At 38.4% G+C, this 18,469-nt stretch overlaps 1 protein-coding gene across 1 annotated transcript; it reads left to right on the top strand.

Moving 5' to 3' along the window:
* Positions 1-4,211: 4,211 nt before the first annotated feature.
* On the top strand, positions 4,212-13,234 carry ccr10 (chemokine (C-C motif) receptor 10). The gene is made up of 2 exons (XM_063893627.1): positions 4,212-4,267; positions 11,890-13,234. Exons 1-2 carry the CDS (start codon positions 4,243-4,245, stop codon positions 13,053-13,055), a joined length of 1,191 nt encoding a protein of 396 aa, XP_063749697.1. The 5' UTR covers positions 4,212-4,242; the 3' UTR covers positions 13,056-13,234.
* The last annotated feature ends 5,235 nt before the right edge of the window (positions 13,235-18,469 follow it).

Raw genomic sequence — 18,469 nt, 5'->3', positions numbered from 1 at the left:
CACCACCACAATCCAGTTGCACACCACACCACACCACACACACCACAGCATGCAGATGAGCATCGGGCTGTTCAGAGTCCTCTTGCCATGTTAGTGGAGGCAATGGAGGAGGAGCCGACCAGAGCACCTGAGGGCTTAATGTCAGCAGTGGGGCCGAGTGACATCAACACAGAGGATTGGCTTGCTGTGGTTTATGACTACAATTGGTGGCTGGCTAAAGTGCTTAAAACAGATCAAGAACAAGGGGATGTTCAAGTGGATTTTTTCCACCCTCATGGGCCATGTAGTCGTTTCCAAAGGAAACAAGGGTGCCAGGATGTCTGCTATGTTCCATCTACTGACATCATAGTCAAAATTCACCCATCATTACCAGTCCGCACAAGCCGCACAAGGGATATCTACCAGCTCTCCTCAGAGGTCATGGACTTCCTAGATGAGGACCTTTTCAATCGGTTGTTGCCAGGTGTTTAAATTCATGCCATGATATAAGATGAGTTCAAGATTTACAGAGAATTTTCCATTTCCAAAGGCTGAATTAATGAATATTCTTAGTGTTTTTCTCCATGATCTGTAAATTTGATGAGTTTATGGACTGTTCAAGAGATCTGATATGAGTTTATGGACTGTTCAAAAGATCCAATATGAGTTTATGGACTGTTCAATAGATCAGATATGAGTTTATGGACTTTTCAAGAGATCCGATATGCCTACTGCCAAGTTCCTGTTTTTAAAGTGGGTGTGAGTGCAAAAATAACGATTGATATTAAATGTCCTTTTATCCTGAAATGTTACAGTTGAAAAGTTGAGTTTTTGAAGTTCAATGGCCATGTTAAATGAAGTTATCTCCAGTTCTCTTCTAATTCGTCAACACCGTAAGATGTGCGTCAACACCGTAAACAGCTGGTCAACTCCATAAGATGAGTTTTCTGTTCATTTTTGTTTTTAAAAAGATATTTTATTACATTTTCTCACATTATCTCAACAAAAGCACTGCATTTCCTAAATAAATGTGTAATTTCTGTATTGCTGACTAACATTGTTTGTTTTTGAGATTAAAAAATAAATGTGAACATGTATATTTCCCCAGTTATAATAATTGGCAGCTTGATAATATATATATTTTAAAGTAATAGTATTAGTTTAAAAACATGGATTGAATAACACAGATTAAAATAACCTCCAGTAGTCAAAATAACTGCAATAAGTTTATTCAAAATACATATTTCTATGTTTCTTTGTGTCTTACGGTGTTGACAAAATCCCAGGCTTGTCCAGCAAACATGAAAAAAATGTTTAAAATGTTAAACCTGGGAGATTGTATTTCAACAGCATCAAAAGGCCAGCACCTGGGACAAATATAATATATAGATATATTTTGGAAAAATCAACATTTTATTTTTAGAAATTAAAAACCCATTTTGTCCCTTGTCTCAAGAATCCCTGATATTTATTTGATTGAGTAGTCACTGAGAGTATAACCTAATTAGGAAATGAGTAAAGCAACAGGTAATATGCACAGAAAATATGATGTTATTAATAAAATATGATTTAATGCAAATGGAATCAAAAGCATGAGAAAAACTGTGAAAACAAATACAAACAAACAGTGCAGTATCCTATCAATAAGCACGAGAAAAATAAAAGGTTTCAGTTTGCGTTTGAATATATAAGTAACCAAAAGCTTCACCAAATCTGGATCATACTCTGTGTACAAATGGAAAACCTCCATCTGAAATAGAGTTTTGTAACTGTTGAGCAGGTCAAAATTAAATGACTGTTACCAAAGCCGATTCTGTATTTTACATGTTGCTCTGTATAGGTGAATTTAAACTGACCACATGTGTTATAATATGGATACCTGTCATTTAGAGCTTTAATGGAACATTATGGTCATCTATTTTAATTACCCAATGATTTGTTATGTTATCTTCCAAGCAAAAAACAAATCAAATTTCTCAGTTTCAAATGTGGGAGGATTTGCAGTTCTTTCTCTCCTATGTGATATTAAATAAAATACATTTAGATTTTGCCTTGATGGCTGGCATTTATGATAATTTTTTGGCAATAAATAATTTCTTATGAACCATTTAACGAAGACTTTTGACTTAACAACATGTACAATTATAAGCATTTAGTAAGTGACTTAATAACATAACTGCAGACCTGATAACTTTAATAGTGCAAATGTTGTCCTGATCAATGGCATATCAATCACCTGAAAACGCACTGATTAACTTTTTGTGTTGAACTGTAAAATAATCCCCTTATACTTAACTCAGAAATACCTTTACAAAGTATGCCTTGTGAGAGTAAAAAAACATGAACAGAATTTCAAGAAATGTAAAATGAAAATATATAAACTAAAAGTGGTAATACCTTATTTAAGTTCACAAGAGGTCACCAAAGGCAAACTAGTTGTCTGAAACCTAATGAAAATATATTTTTAGAGTAGATAAAAAATACTAATATTAGGGCTTGATGGGAACCATTTATGAATGAAAGAGCCATCCTGCCCAGGAGCCAATCATTGTTCAACCTGGTTGTTGTATTTACATGTTGAACAGTTGAGTTATTCCTTCATCTGATAGCTCAAGTTATTTCCAGATACCATCATTTAAAATAAAAATGTTATTAAGGTACATTATTTTACGGTCATTTGTGTTTTAATGGCATACATTTCAAAATGTCTTCTTTTGTTAAATGGAAACATTTTTGTATTTCTTAAAGTAGGGTTAAACAACAATTTCCCGAAAACGTATCATCACAGTTCTGAGTAGTATTAAAGCTTGATGGGAACTATTTACAAATGAAAGAGCCATCCTGCCCAGGAGCCAATCACTGTTCAACCTGGTTGTTGTGTTTACAGGTTGAACACTGGGTCACAGGTTTCACAGCAGTTTACAATAACCACATATTCAAAACAAAATAGGAGGCAGGGTAGAAATGGCAGGTTAACAAAACCACACTGGGGATCAAGAACTGTCAACACATTAGCCCAGCTGTACAGATGCCAGCAGTTCTCATGGGCACAAACGATGTATCGCCCAATCGTACAATGTTCTCATGGTCTGGTGCCAACAAGTGAGGCAAACATTGTGGTTTGAGGGTCTTCAATGTAAACGCCTCTGTAACCATAACCATACATGTTTTCAGCGTGTTTAACCAATTACAATATTAGTGATGTTTTTAATTATTCTTATCATAATCTGGATATTCATTTCACATATTCACAAGTTTTTAATAAGAAACAACATGTTTGTAGATCTGTCCGAGGCTTTGAAGAAAGACCATTATTGTGCTGTGCAATGATTAGCACCGTCGCCTCAAAGCTACAAGCTACTGGTTCTGATCATAATCTTCTCTTGCAATCCAAAGTAATGTAAGATTGGTTAAATTGCTCCTTAAAGTAAGAGTATTTTTACTTTTTCTGTTTTTATATTTGCATACTGAATGTTTTATTTTTGTATCACTGCACCACTCTAAGTAAAGAAAGAGCTCAACTAAATGCAAGTTCAGCTTTGAATATAGACAAAAAAGCTTGCTCTTGGATACTACCTCTAAGAAGTTCTGATCAGGTCGACTTTTTTTGTCTGATTATTGACAAACAGTCATACCAAAAGAGGTCAGTGCAAAGCTGTGAATGCATTGGCTTAAGCAGAAACACCCTCATGTTTTCACATCTTGGTCCTCTGTTGAACCTGTGGCTGCTCCCACTGCTCCTAACACTAGGATGGGTCAAATGCAGAGACCGCATTTCGTTGTCCTAGTACTTGTACTCTGTGCAATGACAATAAAGTTGAATCTTCATCTGAATCTTCAATCTTGATGATGTGAACGTTATGCCCTTAAATGAAATTTGTCCCCGTGTAAAAGAGTATATTTTGTATTTTTTAAATCAAATTTAGAGTTAATCAAAACGGTGATTGTGGAAATTGAGGGGAAAAGCTACTTAATACCGATTATAATGACAGTTACAGTTTTGGGTACATGCAGTATGGTTGCATTGATTAACATCTGTTGAGGTAGAAATAACACATTTCAAATCAGTTTGCCAATAACAGAGTCAGTCTCAGAAATATGAGAGTGACACGTGAATACTTGTGACACAAACAACCAACCAAAGAGGGTATGGTAAGGTCATCAAAACACAGAGCTGGTGTCATTGGGTAGGGTTAGGCCCGCAGGTTTGTTTTAAGAGTGGCAGGCTCTGCATATCTACAGCAGACACAGGAGGACGTGGACATGCTGAACAATTCAAATCACACAGGTAAGTTCACTATGAAAATCTGGAAAGTTTTGCAATAGAAATTAAGATACAAAAGAAACTGATTGATTTAATTTGTGTACAAGGGTACAGCTTCATCTGATTCTAATAGGGTAAGATTAAATATAAACATTTCAGAAAAATAAATATATATAGGGGGATTTAAAAAACGGATATTATGTTTTTTCTAGGAATTCAAAAACACACTAGATGAATACATCAAATAGACATGACTGAGCTACCAATTTTAAATGTTTTAAGTAGATTTTAAAACCTCACTCACTGATATTTTTAATGAGTTTTTGATCACTGCAGATAATTCCAAGAAGCTGAACTGTTGTAAAGTGTGATTGTGGTTAATGACAAGTCAGAGCCAACATCAACCTCTCCTATTCTGTTAAATTAATACAATAATCTTTATATGAATAAATACACACCAATACATTTAAAGATGTCAAACTTTATTTTAAATTATATTTAAGGTAGCTACTGTTAAATAGAGATTATACTGCAATGTCTTTCCCTCCTGACAACTCATGCCGGTAACAAGAACGAAAGATTATATTATTATTCACTCAGCTGCTCCAGTGAAAGAAAAAATTAAACCGACTATAATGGCATGTGACACTGCAGATCTTAAAGCTCCTCATGGCTTTCCTCATGCCTACAGACTTGCTGACACCATGTCAACAATGACTGAAATATATATCACTGCTTCCCACTCAAACTCGAGTACGAGTTCATATATGAGCTCACTTTCAACCTGATTGCAAAGGATTTATTATTTCATTTTTCTGTTAATAATAAAGGCACAGCGAAGAAAGATGCAGAACTGGATATCATTTCTAAAATAAAGTTAATAGTGTGGCAATGACAACTGATGGCAAATGTGAAGAATGTGTAAAATGTAGAATAATTATTTTTCAAAAACAAAAAATATTTGCAATCAAACTTCTTGAAAAATGTTTAACCTTGGAGCATAAAAAAACAATGTGAATTCAGATAACCCATTTTAAAAGTAAATAAGAATAAAACAATTATATATATATATATATATATATTGTAAGTATATCTTGTGACGATGTTTGTGAAGATGATGAAGAAGTCTCCGGAGACACCAGCTTGTATATAATAAGGTTTATTACAACAGCATAGTATCAGACACCAACACGGGCGTTCCCAGAGCCAGTTGTGAGTATCTGCCCTGATCAGGCCCGTCGCGTTCAGGTAGGCATGGTAGGCAATTGCCTAGGGCCCCCGAGTAGGAGGAGGCCCCCCAAAGACGACAGGTTAAGATTTTTTTTTTTTTTTTTTTTCAAAATTCAAAGAAAAGTCTGATACAAATGCAACATGAATCAAACAACATGCATACCAATAAGACAGGTCATGTATTCAACAGCAATGACGATTTTAAATAGCTTCATAATAATAAGCAGTCATCTGTATATGAAGGGCTCTGCTGCGACTGCGAGGGCAGCAACAGCGCCTCCCTAGAGCATGCGATGTCCGAAAAGCGCAACGACACATTGTAGTCGAAATACCCCAGCTCGAGGGGGCCCCCCTTTCCCATGCATTAGCGCGACAGCGTCAAGTGCAAGTGAAAAGTGAAAAATTAAAATGAAGCGAAATTATCTCTCCGGCAATCAAAAAAAGAAGAAGAAAAGGGAAGAGGAGCAGAAAAGAAAACAAGACACCGGTAAGTAGAATATACACAATCAACATGAAAATTGTGCCAGGCAGGGTATACCATATTTTGCTAGAGTAGCGAGGTTGTAACGACGACTAGCTAGGAACCAGTGGTTTGGCATGCTAGCATGCTAACCAAACTTAAACTGCTACCTTTGACTTCACTATAAGTTCATAACGTTATCAGCTGGCCAAATTGATCAACGATTAATTCCTCTTAATATCCTAAATAAACTTCACATATGTTTTCAGTCGTTAGAGCCTTGAGACAACCAGTGAAATAGTTATTCCTGTAGTAGCTAGCTATTTAATAGGAGATTAACATGGGAGTTTACAATAATTTTGCTAGAATACCATTGGGTTGATTTACTTACTTTATTTACATTTTAACGGTTAACATCCCGGCGCAGATCAGCCACATGAAGAAAACAGCCACTTTAGTGTCAATTAATCCTTTTCTAAACCTATTCTGCTGTTTGTTGTTGTTGGTCTCCATGATAGCTGTAAATACCACTGGACCACCGTTAAAAACTGTACCGATAGCTTTGAGCTTTTTCTATGGGACACAGACAGTACACAGACACACACAGACACACCACGGGTGCGGGGATGGCGCTGTTGCCACTCACAGAATTGATTTCAGGAAAACAGCTCGTCTTAGTGACTGTATTTCTGTTTTCAAACCAGTGAAAACGGGATTATTGTAAGATTTTATTATTATTTTTTTTTTTACTTTTTTTTGGTGAAGCAGTGCTTCACCTGTAGTCGTATAGAAACCGCCACTAAACCGCCTAGTAGGAACTGTGTGTAATGCTTTTAATATCTATTTCACCACAATTATCAGACTGTAAAATGATAGGATTTCAAAAGCATTTGAAAAATAACCAAGCTAATCATACAGTACTTATTCTTTCTCCAAGGGGCATTGCTGAAATTTCTTCATCCCGCTCTACCAAGTGTTGTCTCTGGTGCTACTGAAGGTAACGTTCTTTTCTACCTATTATTAGTGCCTTCTATCAACACACTTGATGTTATCAAAATGACTTTACATTTTTCTAATTCAAGTCATAGTTGTGTGTATTCATTCCACTTGCCCACAGAGTCTTCTGGACATTTCAAATATGTGGGACATTCACTAATGTTAATGAATAACTGAGTTGTTGAGATCAATGCATGCAAAATGTGCAATATAAATAAAAAGAATATTATTTATGTATTTATTTATTTTTGCACCAGGGCCATCAACATCGTCTTCGTCACATGTTTATGAGGAGGAGCAAGTGGAAGACAACATTGCGGCGTCCACACCACTTCCCAGCAGTGGTTCAACAGAAGGTGCATTAAGCCGCACAATTTCAACTTATCACCTATCATAGTGACCCAAAGTTATAGCAGCATGTGCTGTGAAAGTGTATTAAAATGACCATTTGCTATAAAGCGTTACACAAGTAGATCACCATACCTTAAGCATTTAGTTGTCGTACTTCACACATGAAACTGTGCCATGAATTAATTTGTAATTACATATTTTTCAGCAGTGCCATCAACTCCATCACGACTTGAGGAGGAGCAAGTGGAAGCATCCACACCACTTCCCAGCAGTGGTTCAACAGAAGGTGCATTAAGCCGCACAATTTCAACTTATCACCTAACACCCATGTGCTATGAAAGTGTATTAAAATGACCCTTTCTTTTTAAAGCATTATACAAGTAGATCACCATTCCCTAGTTGCTGTACTTACCACATGGCAATTGTGCTATAAATTAATTTGCAACTATATGTTTTCAACAGTGCCATCAACTCCATCTCCACTTCATGAGGAGGACAAAGAGGAAGATGACATTGACATGGCAGAGACCACCCCACCATCCAGAACTGGGGTACCTGTAGGTATTGCAAGCACCACATTAAGTGATGACCCAGGATGTTGGCCCAGTGTCCTAACAAGCAGTATGCGCTGTGAAATAGTCAAAAAAGGACCTGTGCAAATCATGGACATTGAATTCCCGCAAAACTTAGACAATCCTCCTCGAAGATTCACCAAGGACAGTTACAAAAGAACCATGAAAAATGGTGAGAATATACATCGATCGTGGCTGGTGTATTCCATCCACACAGATGGAGTGTTCTGTTTCCCTTGTACTGTTTTCGGGAAGCGTGAGCGTGACAATGCCTTAACGACCTGTGGCTACGGTGGATGGAAGAACCTTTCCTATCGCCTAAAAAAACACGAGTGCACAAAGGTGCACTGTGACAATGTGAAAAAGTGGCACGACCTTCAGAGGAGACTGCAAACCAGTACACTGATTGATCAAAGACAGATGGAGTTGATGCAACTTGAAGTTGAACACTGGAAAGGCGTGATTCGGAGAGTGATTGCCATAGTTTCCCATCTGGCAGAACGCAACCAGGCTTTGAGAGGAACTACCAGTACCGTGTATGATCGCCACAATGGGAATTTTCTGGCTCAAGTGGAACTCCTAGCACAGTTTGATCCGGTAATGAATGAACACATCAGACGAATACAATGCAAAGAGACAAAGGTGCATTACCTGAGTGGAGTCATTCAGAACGAAATCATTCAGCTGGTCGGAGACAAAATCCTACAGGAGATTGCAAGAAGAGTGCACAAAGCAAAATACTTCTCCGTGATCATGGATTGCACTCCTGACATCAGCCACAAGGAACAACTTTCTGTTGTTCTCAGGATTGTCAACTGTGAAACACCTGTTTCTATTGCTGAGCATTTTTTGGGATTTGTACATGTTGAAGACACAACTGGTAAAGGGCTCAGTGAAATCCTGCTTGACCAGTTGGAGAAGCACAACCTCAGCATTTCAGATTGCCGTGGGCAGTCATACGACAATGGCAGCAATATGATGGGCCACAAACAGGGTGTGCAGGCAAGAATTTTAGAGCTGAACAACAAGGCGCTATGCATCCCATGCAGCAGTCACACACTAAATCTGGTTGTGTCAGATGCTGCCAAGTCTTCAGTGTTGTCCATGTCTTTTTTTGGTATGCTGCAACGACTGTACAACCTTTTCAGTTCCTCTGTGCACCGCTGGGCAATTTTGAAGCAGCATGTGAAGCAGCTCACCCTTAAGCCACTTTCAGGGACGAGATGGGAGGCCCGAATTGACAGTGTGAAGGTAGTGCGGTACCATCTACCTGAAATACTAGACGGACTGTCAGCACTGGAGACATATGCTACAGAGAAGGGGGACTCAGAGACCATGTCCTCAGCAAAAAGCTTACATGGTGAGCTTAAAACATGGTCCTTTCTTCTGTGCACAATAACCTGGTACAACGTTTTGTATCAGGTTAACCATATGAGCAAGCTCCTCCAGAGCCCGGATGTTTCAATGCAAACACTGAAAAAAGAAACCGAGGGAGTGACAGAGTACCTAGAAGATTTCAGGGAAAATGGACTCGCATCAAGCCAAACGGATGCAATGGAGATTGCAGAAGATCTGGAAATTGAGAGGAAATTGCCTGAGAAAAGGCAACGTAAAAAGAAAAGGCAGTTCCTTTACGAGAGTACAGATGAAACCCAATCGACCCCAGAAGAGGCCTTCAGAAGGGACTTCTTCCTGCCTTTGGTTGACACTGCCATCACCAGCCTAAAAGACAGATTTTCCAGACTGGAGGGGGTGTATGCCCTGTACGACTTCCTGTTCAGCATTGATATCATGAGGGCCACAATCAAGACTGGGAAATTGCATGAGAGATGCAGGAAAGTGGAACAAACCCTCCATGATATTGATGCAGACGACTTGGCATTGGAGATCAACTCTGCTGTCCACACCTTTCCAGATGAAGTATCCAGGTGCCCATTTAAAATGCTGGACTACATATACAGTGAGAAGCTGTTGGACCTGTACAGCAATTTAAGCATTGCACTGCGCCTACTTCTGACCCTTCCTGTCTCGGTTGCCTCCGGAGAGAGGAGCTTTTCATCTCTGAAGCGCATAAAGAATTACATGAGGTCAACTATGAGCCAAGAGAGGCTCTCTGGACTGGCACTCATGTCAATTGAGAGTGACGTCCGCAGGTCTTTGGACTTGGAGGGGATTGTGTCTGCATTTGCTGAGGCCAAGGGCCGCAAGCAGCAGTTTCAGTAGGAAATAAAAAAAATAATAAAGGCTACTTTTCAGTGTATGTTTGACCTCTTTTGTGATTAAAACGCACAGAATTGCGGAAATTTTTTTTTTAAAGGCCCCCAACAACTTCTTTGCCTAGGGCCCCCAAAATCCTAGAAACGGGCCTGGCCCTGATATATCTCCAGATTTAATACACCACAATATATAAACACTACGGAAGAGGATTAGGGCCACACGGAAAAAACATTTTTTGGGGGGATGTGGAAAAAGTCAGAATTCTGACTTTTTTCTCAGAACCCCCCCAAAAAAGAAGAAAAATCACATCCCAGAATTTTTTTTTTTTAGTTTTTTACTTCAATCTCAGAATTCTGACTTTTTACTCAGAACAAAAAAAAATGTCCCCCCCAATTTCATGTGGCCCTAATCCTCTTCCGTAATATACTGAGGTTTTAGAGAATATATTTATTTTTGTATTACCATGTATTAATTGAGATGTATTACTAGAGATGTCTGCCGCAGTAATCCATGCATAGAATGTGATTTATTTGAACGTAATTCAGTTTTTTCAAAAGAGAACAATAAATACAAAAGTATTAGAAGAGTTATAGACATGTGTTATTTAGCCTTAACAACGTTAATTTAATTAGTAAATTATGTTCACACTTAGTCACATTAAAGTCAAACCTCTCTGTTTGACAAGAACACCTGCTTCCATAAAAGGTTTGAGTATCTCCATGGCTTAGGAACCCTTAAAAAGTATTTCCTGACTAAAAAGAAAGAAATATCAGAAAAATTCCCACAATGCTCTCCAAACTTTCTACAAAATCAGCTTATTGTTGTTTCTCTTACCTTCAAGGGAAATACCATCATGCCTATGTCGGCCCGTCAAATACAGATTAAACAATAAAAAATGAAGAGAAAATCGACAAATTGAATGTGCGCATACCCTTGAAAACTTAACTGTGTCGTACAGTGAAAGACGAAATGATAAAAGGTGATTGTGGGAACTGCATATAATGGTTCTTAGCACGCGACACTGACTGATCTGTAGAAACTTGCGCTACCCACGAGTTCCCCTGTGCCAACGACCTGGTGCCAGTGGCACGCAACCCAATGCGAAATGACTGAAATATTGCAAAAGCTTAGTGAAACTGAGAAACAGAGCTGCAGGTCTCTTACTTTCAATCAGATTGAGGAGGAGTTGCTATATCCTGAGTTGCTGTATCCTCATATAGCAACATGAAGTACATTATCTGCTCAAAACCAAACCAAGCGAATGTTTATAAGAAGCCCTTGGTTTAACTATGGCATTTTGTAGAAGCCAAGACTGACTATATAACAACATAACCATAACAGGCATGCTTCAGATGTTTTAAGTTATTTTACTGCTAACCATTGTGGCTCAGTAGTGACAGTTCAGCTACCACAATCCACAAATCACCAAACTATAATTACATTACTTGACATGTTCACAGATGATGCCAGATTTATTTATCAAAAAGCCACAACCACCCTTACATATGGTTTATGTTCGTGCACACAAAGACAATGCGACCAAATATTGGCAACGTTTAAAAATGTATTTCAATTCATTCATTGGGTAACATGTCTGTATCCAATTTCATGGTAATTCACCCAATAGTTTTTGGTTAATTTCCCAACAAAAAAAAAAGGTAAAAAGTCAGGGGATCACCAAAGCTAAAATGTTCACAGAATAATATTCCAAGGTTACGTCAGTTTTAAACATATTATCTTCAAATGATTTTTTCAGTAATATCACTGTTCTTCTTTAATAGGGTTGTTCTTTAAAACATTTCTTATTTTTTTCCCACCAGCAATGGAAATCATCCATGACGATGACCGTTATGGCTCCTATTATTACCCAGACACTGACTATGACTTTTTAAACTTCTCCCTACGGAATAACTCCACAGACTTCAACGAGAATGATTCTGGCCTTTGTGAGGCTGAAGATCAGGAGTTCAGCATCAAAATGTTCCAGACCTGCATCTTCTGCCTGATTTTCGTGTTGGGCGTGGTGGGAAACTGCCTGGTCATAGCCACCTTTGCTTTCTCCCGCAGCTTCTATATTCGCTCCATGACCGACGTCTTCCTGTTCCACCTGGCGCTGGCCGACCTTCTCCTGCTCCTCACACTCCCATTGCAGGCTCTCGATACGCATCAGGGTTGGATCTTCTCTAGTGGCCTTTGCAAGCTTCTGCGTGCATGCTACGCCATCAACACATACAGCGGGCTACTCCTGCTAGCCTGCATTAGTGTTGACCGCTACATTGTGGTGGCACGTGCCCAACAGATGCAACGGCAGCGCAGTCTGATAGTAAAAGGCGGGAAAGTAGCCGCTGTTGCTGTTTGGTTAGTTGCTATTCTCCTGAGCATGCCTGAAATCCTCTACTCTGGGGTGTCAGTGTCTTGGGATAAAGCGTACTGCGGCATGGTAACGCGCGGAACAGTCAAGATGTCAACTAATGGAGCCATCATTGCTGTCTTCTGCCTGTCTTTCTTCATTATGGTGACATGCTACTCTTTGATAGCTCAAGTGCTGCGGGAAGGGAATGCAAATCAGCGGGGCAAGCAGTGGCGTCAGCAGCGCACCCTGAAGCTTATGGTGGCACTGGTGGTGGTGTTTCTGGTGTTCCAGCTGCCATACACAGTTGTGCTGTCGAGAAAAATGGCAGGGCCGTTCTGCGCTCTGCTGCTGGAGTACATCACCTGCACTTTGGCATACTCCCGATGTTGCCTCAACCCCATCCTGTACGCGCTGGTAGGTGTGCGCTTCCGTCACAAAGTGTTGAGGCTCATGTATGTTTTAGGATGCCAGTGTGGGATCCGGTCAGCGCAACAGACTGTGAGCTGCACCTCCACCTTCCCCACCTCACCTGCTCTCACTGTGCTTGCTCGCCAGCAGTGCCGCCGCTCCCATAACGCGCATTACGCGCTGTGCGTAGGGCACCAAGTGTCGAGGGGGCACCACCAAAAATAGCCTAATGAAAAATCGTCATAATAATTATAAGGCCGAAATTATTTCAGTAGACTATAGAAATATGAGGCACTTTTTAGGCATACTACTCAAAGGTACCGATGGTGCCCCCCTCTCCCCTCCCCTCCCCACTCACTCATCACAACTCATAATGTTTTTTTATTGGGGGGGGGGGGGGGGGGGGGAGGGCATCATGAAGGAATTATGCTTAGGGCACCAAAATGGCTAGCAGCGGCACTGCTCGCCAGCAAAGCAGCAACTCCATGTCAACCACCAAATTTCAGTTTCCGGGAACCATGTAATATTTTATGATGTATGATGTGGGCTTTCCATTTTAAAATCTCTATTCTCTGTTTTAGTGTAAATCATGTTTTATTATTGGGAAGAAATCAACTGAATAATTAGAAGGGGTCGCGAAGATGTGCATATTATCATTAAGGATTGAATGAAATGCAAGTGTTGAAACCAGGGCTCTAACTTAATTGTTTCTCTGGGAGAGGAAAACATACATTCAGAATGGTAGCAGGAGGCAAGGTAACCTAAAGTCTAAAGATGTAACCTAATTGTTCAATCTGGAATTGCGAGAGAAATCACAAAATATTCTGCAATCACTTTTTCGAACACAGTGACAGATGCAGTGTCTTTTTTTATTTGAGAGTGTGTGTCATTTTTATTTTGGAGGTCATCATTTATTTCAGTAAAAGTTGATTAAATTCCATACATTTTGGGACATTAGGGAAAAGGTTAAGTTGGATCTCTGGTCAAAACAATGCAGTATTTCTACTGTATTATATACTCATATATTGCTATGCTTGGACTGACTTACTTATATACAGCCCTTCTGAACATGTAGTTTGCTCTTTTGTGTTTTTAAGTGTCATTTGTTAATAAAACTGTGTTTTTGCAGTATCATGGTGTGTGCTGGAATTTTCTTTCGGTCATCTGACGCAAATAGATTGGTTTTAACCCATTGATTATATTTGAAATGTCATTTTTATATTTTTTCCCAAACTATATATTTATAGAACATTTTCAATTACTTAAGGCCCATTTGTTCCTTCCTTTGTAACTTTTATTTGTAGATTTTGATTGGATAATTGAGATATTTTAATATATTTCTGAGTTCCTAAGAGAGACGAACTACAATAATGGTTAGGCATTTAAAGTTTTGAGACTGGCTACAAAACTGTTTTAAATATACCCCTCTAATATAGGTATGTAAAATGGGTGATTAATCTAAGGTGGAAAAAATCAGACTACTCTTTTAGTGCCAACGGTTAAGATGCTGGTTGCCTCTACTTCTGCTTTATGTGGTTAAACCATCTAATTTAACTAGAAGTGGGTTTAAGTTTAATTTGAACAGTTTTCTTTTTTAGTTTTGCTTCTGTTCTCATACTATGCCTTGTAATCCAAATATTTATTTATATGATTATCTGTTTCAAAATTTTGATAGTAAAATCGTTAAATGAGCTGCAGTCATGAGTTTTAAAAGCTGGTTACTGTTGAGTGATTTCTCAAAAAGTCACGAGGTTTGATACCCAGTTCAGTCACATTTCCCTTATGGCCAAACATAGCCACAGAGACATGATCTGGTCACATTTTCCCTTCAGTCCTTTGGTCATATCAGGTGACCAAAAGCAGATGTTCAGAGCCACAGATTGACATAACACTAACCACAACCCCATGTTCAACCTGATGCCACGCAGCACCATGTTTTTATTTCAAGGAACTGGAATTCCATACTTGCCACTGTTTGCAGAAGTGCTTGTTGTCCGAAATATTTTATATGAAAGCCTTCAGATTGCAGGCTGCATTATAGACCTGGCCTTTTTTTATGCCCAACAAAAAAGTAGTTTTCTCTTTTGATCAGTTTCAGGTTCATATCTGTATTTAGTGCCTCTACCGTGACATGTTTCCATGCTTTACTGTTCAAAAAGCTCTTTATTTTTCTCATACTGCCTGTGCTGCAGCACCTTTTTTCACCCTCTGTCTTAAACCAGAACCCAGTCTGCTCTGATTAGTTAGCAGCCTGATCTGTTGTGATTGATCAACCTTTTAGAAATGTCCCGCCCCTTAGCCTAATGTGTTGGAGCGCTACACACTACAAGAAAGGGAAAACACCAAAAGCATGATATTTAAATGATCAAACCTCTACCCTATAATCCAACCTCATTTCTAACCAAACCCAAACGTTGACCCAAAAACAAAACTGTCATGATCCTTGTTTTGTGTCTGTTGTTTCCTGTTTTATTTTGGAATGTTTTCCCCTCTTGTTGTGTCATGTTTAGCTTCACTTCCTGTCTGCATTTCCCTCCTGTGCCTGATTGTGTCATTGTGTTCACATGTTGCCCCTGTGTTTCTGCTCCCCTCTTCCGCTGTGTCTTGTGTTGTGATTACCCTTGTGTATTTAATTTTAGTTCCCCTTTTGTCTCTTGTCCGGTCGTCGTCCTTCATGTGTCAAGTTGAGTATTTTTCATGCCCTGTATTCCCCTAACTTTGCATTTTCAACAGCTTTTTTAAATAAAGCTTGCTTTTAGTTCAAACCCCCATACCTGCCTCCCCTTGTTTCTCTGGATTTGGGCCCTGTCACCCTACCCTGACAGTATGTGAGCCCTCCTAGTTTCAAACAATGTTGTCCTGTTAAAATATGTTACATCATCTCTATTCTGGTCTTACATTTAAGAGTATGCTGTCACAGATACAGCATGTATGGATCAATGTTAAAATCAGCCAGTTAACCACGTATTGAAAACTCCCATCTTCGTAAAAAGGAAATTATCTTGTTAGTTGTTCAAGATTCAAGAAGCTTCAAGATTCAAGAAGCTTTATTTATCCAGAGGAAAATTGAGGACCTTACCTTTATAATTACAGAACAACAAAAACATGATAACCACTTTTATTTGGAAAACAATCCTTTCATAAGGTGCAGTTCCTCCCCTCATTTCATTTGTAGTTAATTTTAAAAAATCATCAAATGTAGAGATTTGGGTGATAAAATTAGTAGTATTACAGCACTACTGCTGTAATACCACATGTTGACCACTAGGTGTCAGTGTGATGCAGAGGCTTATAACATGACACTACTCTATGAAGGGGACAGAGACAGGGATACAGAGCTGTTTCACAGAAAATGTACATAGCAGATCTTTTTTTATTTTATTTAATAAAGGTGCCAGAGACCTTAGAGTCCACACACCAACACACTATCTCACATTCATACTGACAAAGTACTGTCCTAATAAAGGCCATCACTGATTTGTTGTGAAAATGTAAATGAGCAATTCAGTCTGATTATCTATTTATTAATTTAGTTGGTAGGGACAGTGCTCATTGATTAACAGACAAATTGCTGTAAATTAGCCAGATATTTTTTTGTTCATAGACTAATTATTATTAGTTATTTTCTTGAATAACTGATGTATAAGTTGTTGTTTTGATCTTTCAATACAATCCAAACAATGAATATAATGTAAATGCAGAACAGTACAGCTGTAAACGAGGGTTATGTTGTTCAGGAGAAGCTGAACTGCAGCTACAATTATTCATGTATTGTATTACTGTACCCTGTTTCTATTCACGTTTAATGGTTTGATCTTTATCTTTTTTTTTGTCGTAACAGCAGTATAAAGCACAAGGATAACTCAGTTTCATATTCCATGAGACAAACAAGCTGCTCATTCTTACATAAAAAAAACACCAAACAAAATAACAAAACAAAAATGGAATCAACCAAGAAAATTACAAAATCGTTAAATCTCTATTTATTGCAAATATGATATGTGAGAAAACTCCATGACTGCATGTTATGACATAATCTCCAGTAAAAGCATTAGATGATATAAATAACTTTACAGATATTTTGATCTTTATTTTTAATGTGTTATACTTTTGGAACGGTCACTTCCGATCATTATCTGTTAGAAACCTCATACCATAGAACTCCTTATACCTTTATTCTTAAAATCTACTACACCCAGTGAACAGACTCCTTCAGTAAATGTGTCACACTTTATTGTGTCCTGTTTGCGGCTGAACAGGCGTGTCCAGACGTACAGGTAGGTATCAGTGTGACAATCATCATTTATTAATGGCTGCTTCCACCTTTCCTGTTTCACTCTGTAGCCAATAACAACACTATGCTTACTAACAAAGAGCTGTGGCCCTGAAGTCACCGCTGCAGCCACACAACTTATGATTGTGATTAGGTGTGTGATCCTCTTTAGCAGCCACTGGGGTTTGTTAAGATGCGGGGTATTATGAGTTTCTGATGACGCATGAGGCTCTCTGAACTGCCAATGTTTGGCTGTTTTCCTGTTTGTAAGAAAGATGCTTATTTCTGCTTTTATTGACAGATTGTCTCACAACTTGATGTTATTTATAATTAGTCCAAATTAAAACTCATGTCCTGTTTCTAGCCTTTGCAAACGTATAAAATAACCTAAAATGATCACATAAAAACATTAGGTCCTTACAGTATGTTTGCACTAATAGTGTAGCACAGGAGACACTCATTAAATATACCTTTTATGTAACTGTCCCAGTAAATCATGACCGTGGGAAAGCTAACCGCCATGTAAATACCAGGACCCTAAAACTAAAGCCTCTTAATGGATTTCAGCCATCATTCGTTTTCTTTCTTTTCTACTGTATTGCAACATCTATCGAAGACTCAGATTAATAAGCAGCCTGATAACATTTCAAGACTTTCTTGTCTTTGCCAATATTTAGAAACAAAAAAGGCTCAGTAATCTCCTTAGAACTGTTGGCAACTTTAGTTTTTTGCAGATCATACAGGAACAGGAAGAAATCGTGAATGTGTCAGGGACTATTTTCCACAGCTGATCAAGACACATTTTTAGTGGGTTTTTCTTCTATTTTCAGTATTTCAAAAATTAACTGCTATGGGTGGGTTAATGATTACGAAAGAACATGTCACCCAGTGCAACCGTGACTCAATTCATATTTAGTTATTCTTTTTTGGACAACAATAGAGGAAGAAGATGTATCAGGGTTTCATACACAAACATTATCTATGTTTTTAGATGCTGAATGATCTCTGTCTTTCCTCTTGATTTCAAAGTAAGAAAATAAGAAAATCAGGTGGCATGATTCAAGATTCAAAGGCTTTAACTTTAAATCTAAAGCTCCTCCAACAATGCAACTTAGTTATATAAAACATAGAACATATTCAAATTCCAACGTAAAATAAGATTAAAAAGGATAAATAGTGTACAATACAATAGATGAAATCAAATACAGTTTTATTTTTTTACAGTGATAGCTATTGAGATAATATGTTGCTTCCTGTACATGTAGGCTTTAGGACCCAGGGTGCTTGGCTCTGGCTGTGCTCTCTGCTGTTAGGACTCTGCTGCCGTCCGTCTCTCGCTATCTCTGTTTCGGTTAGACACAGTGGC

Source organism: Eleginops maclovinus, chromosome 10, assembly GCF_036324505.1.
Source record: "Eleginops maclovinus isolate JMC-PN-2008 ecotype Puerto Natales chromosome 10, JC_Emac_rtc_rv5, whole genome shotgun sequence".
NCBI lineage: Eukaryota > Metazoa > Chordata > Actinopteri > Perciformes > Eleginopidae > Eleginops > Eleginops maclovinus.
The sequence above is the reverse complement of the archived record's forward strand: the minus strand, read 5'-3'. Positions and strand labels throughout refer to the sequence as shown.

Excerpts from the sequence above, each read along its gene's own strand:
- ccr10 (XM_063893627.1), top strand. The coding sequence starts at position 4,243 with ATGCTGAACAATTCAAATCACACAG. Across the intron at positions 4,268-11,889 it reads GAACAATTCAAATCACACAG|CAATGGAAATCATCCATGAC; the intron begins GTAAGTTCACTA and ends TTTTCCCACCAG.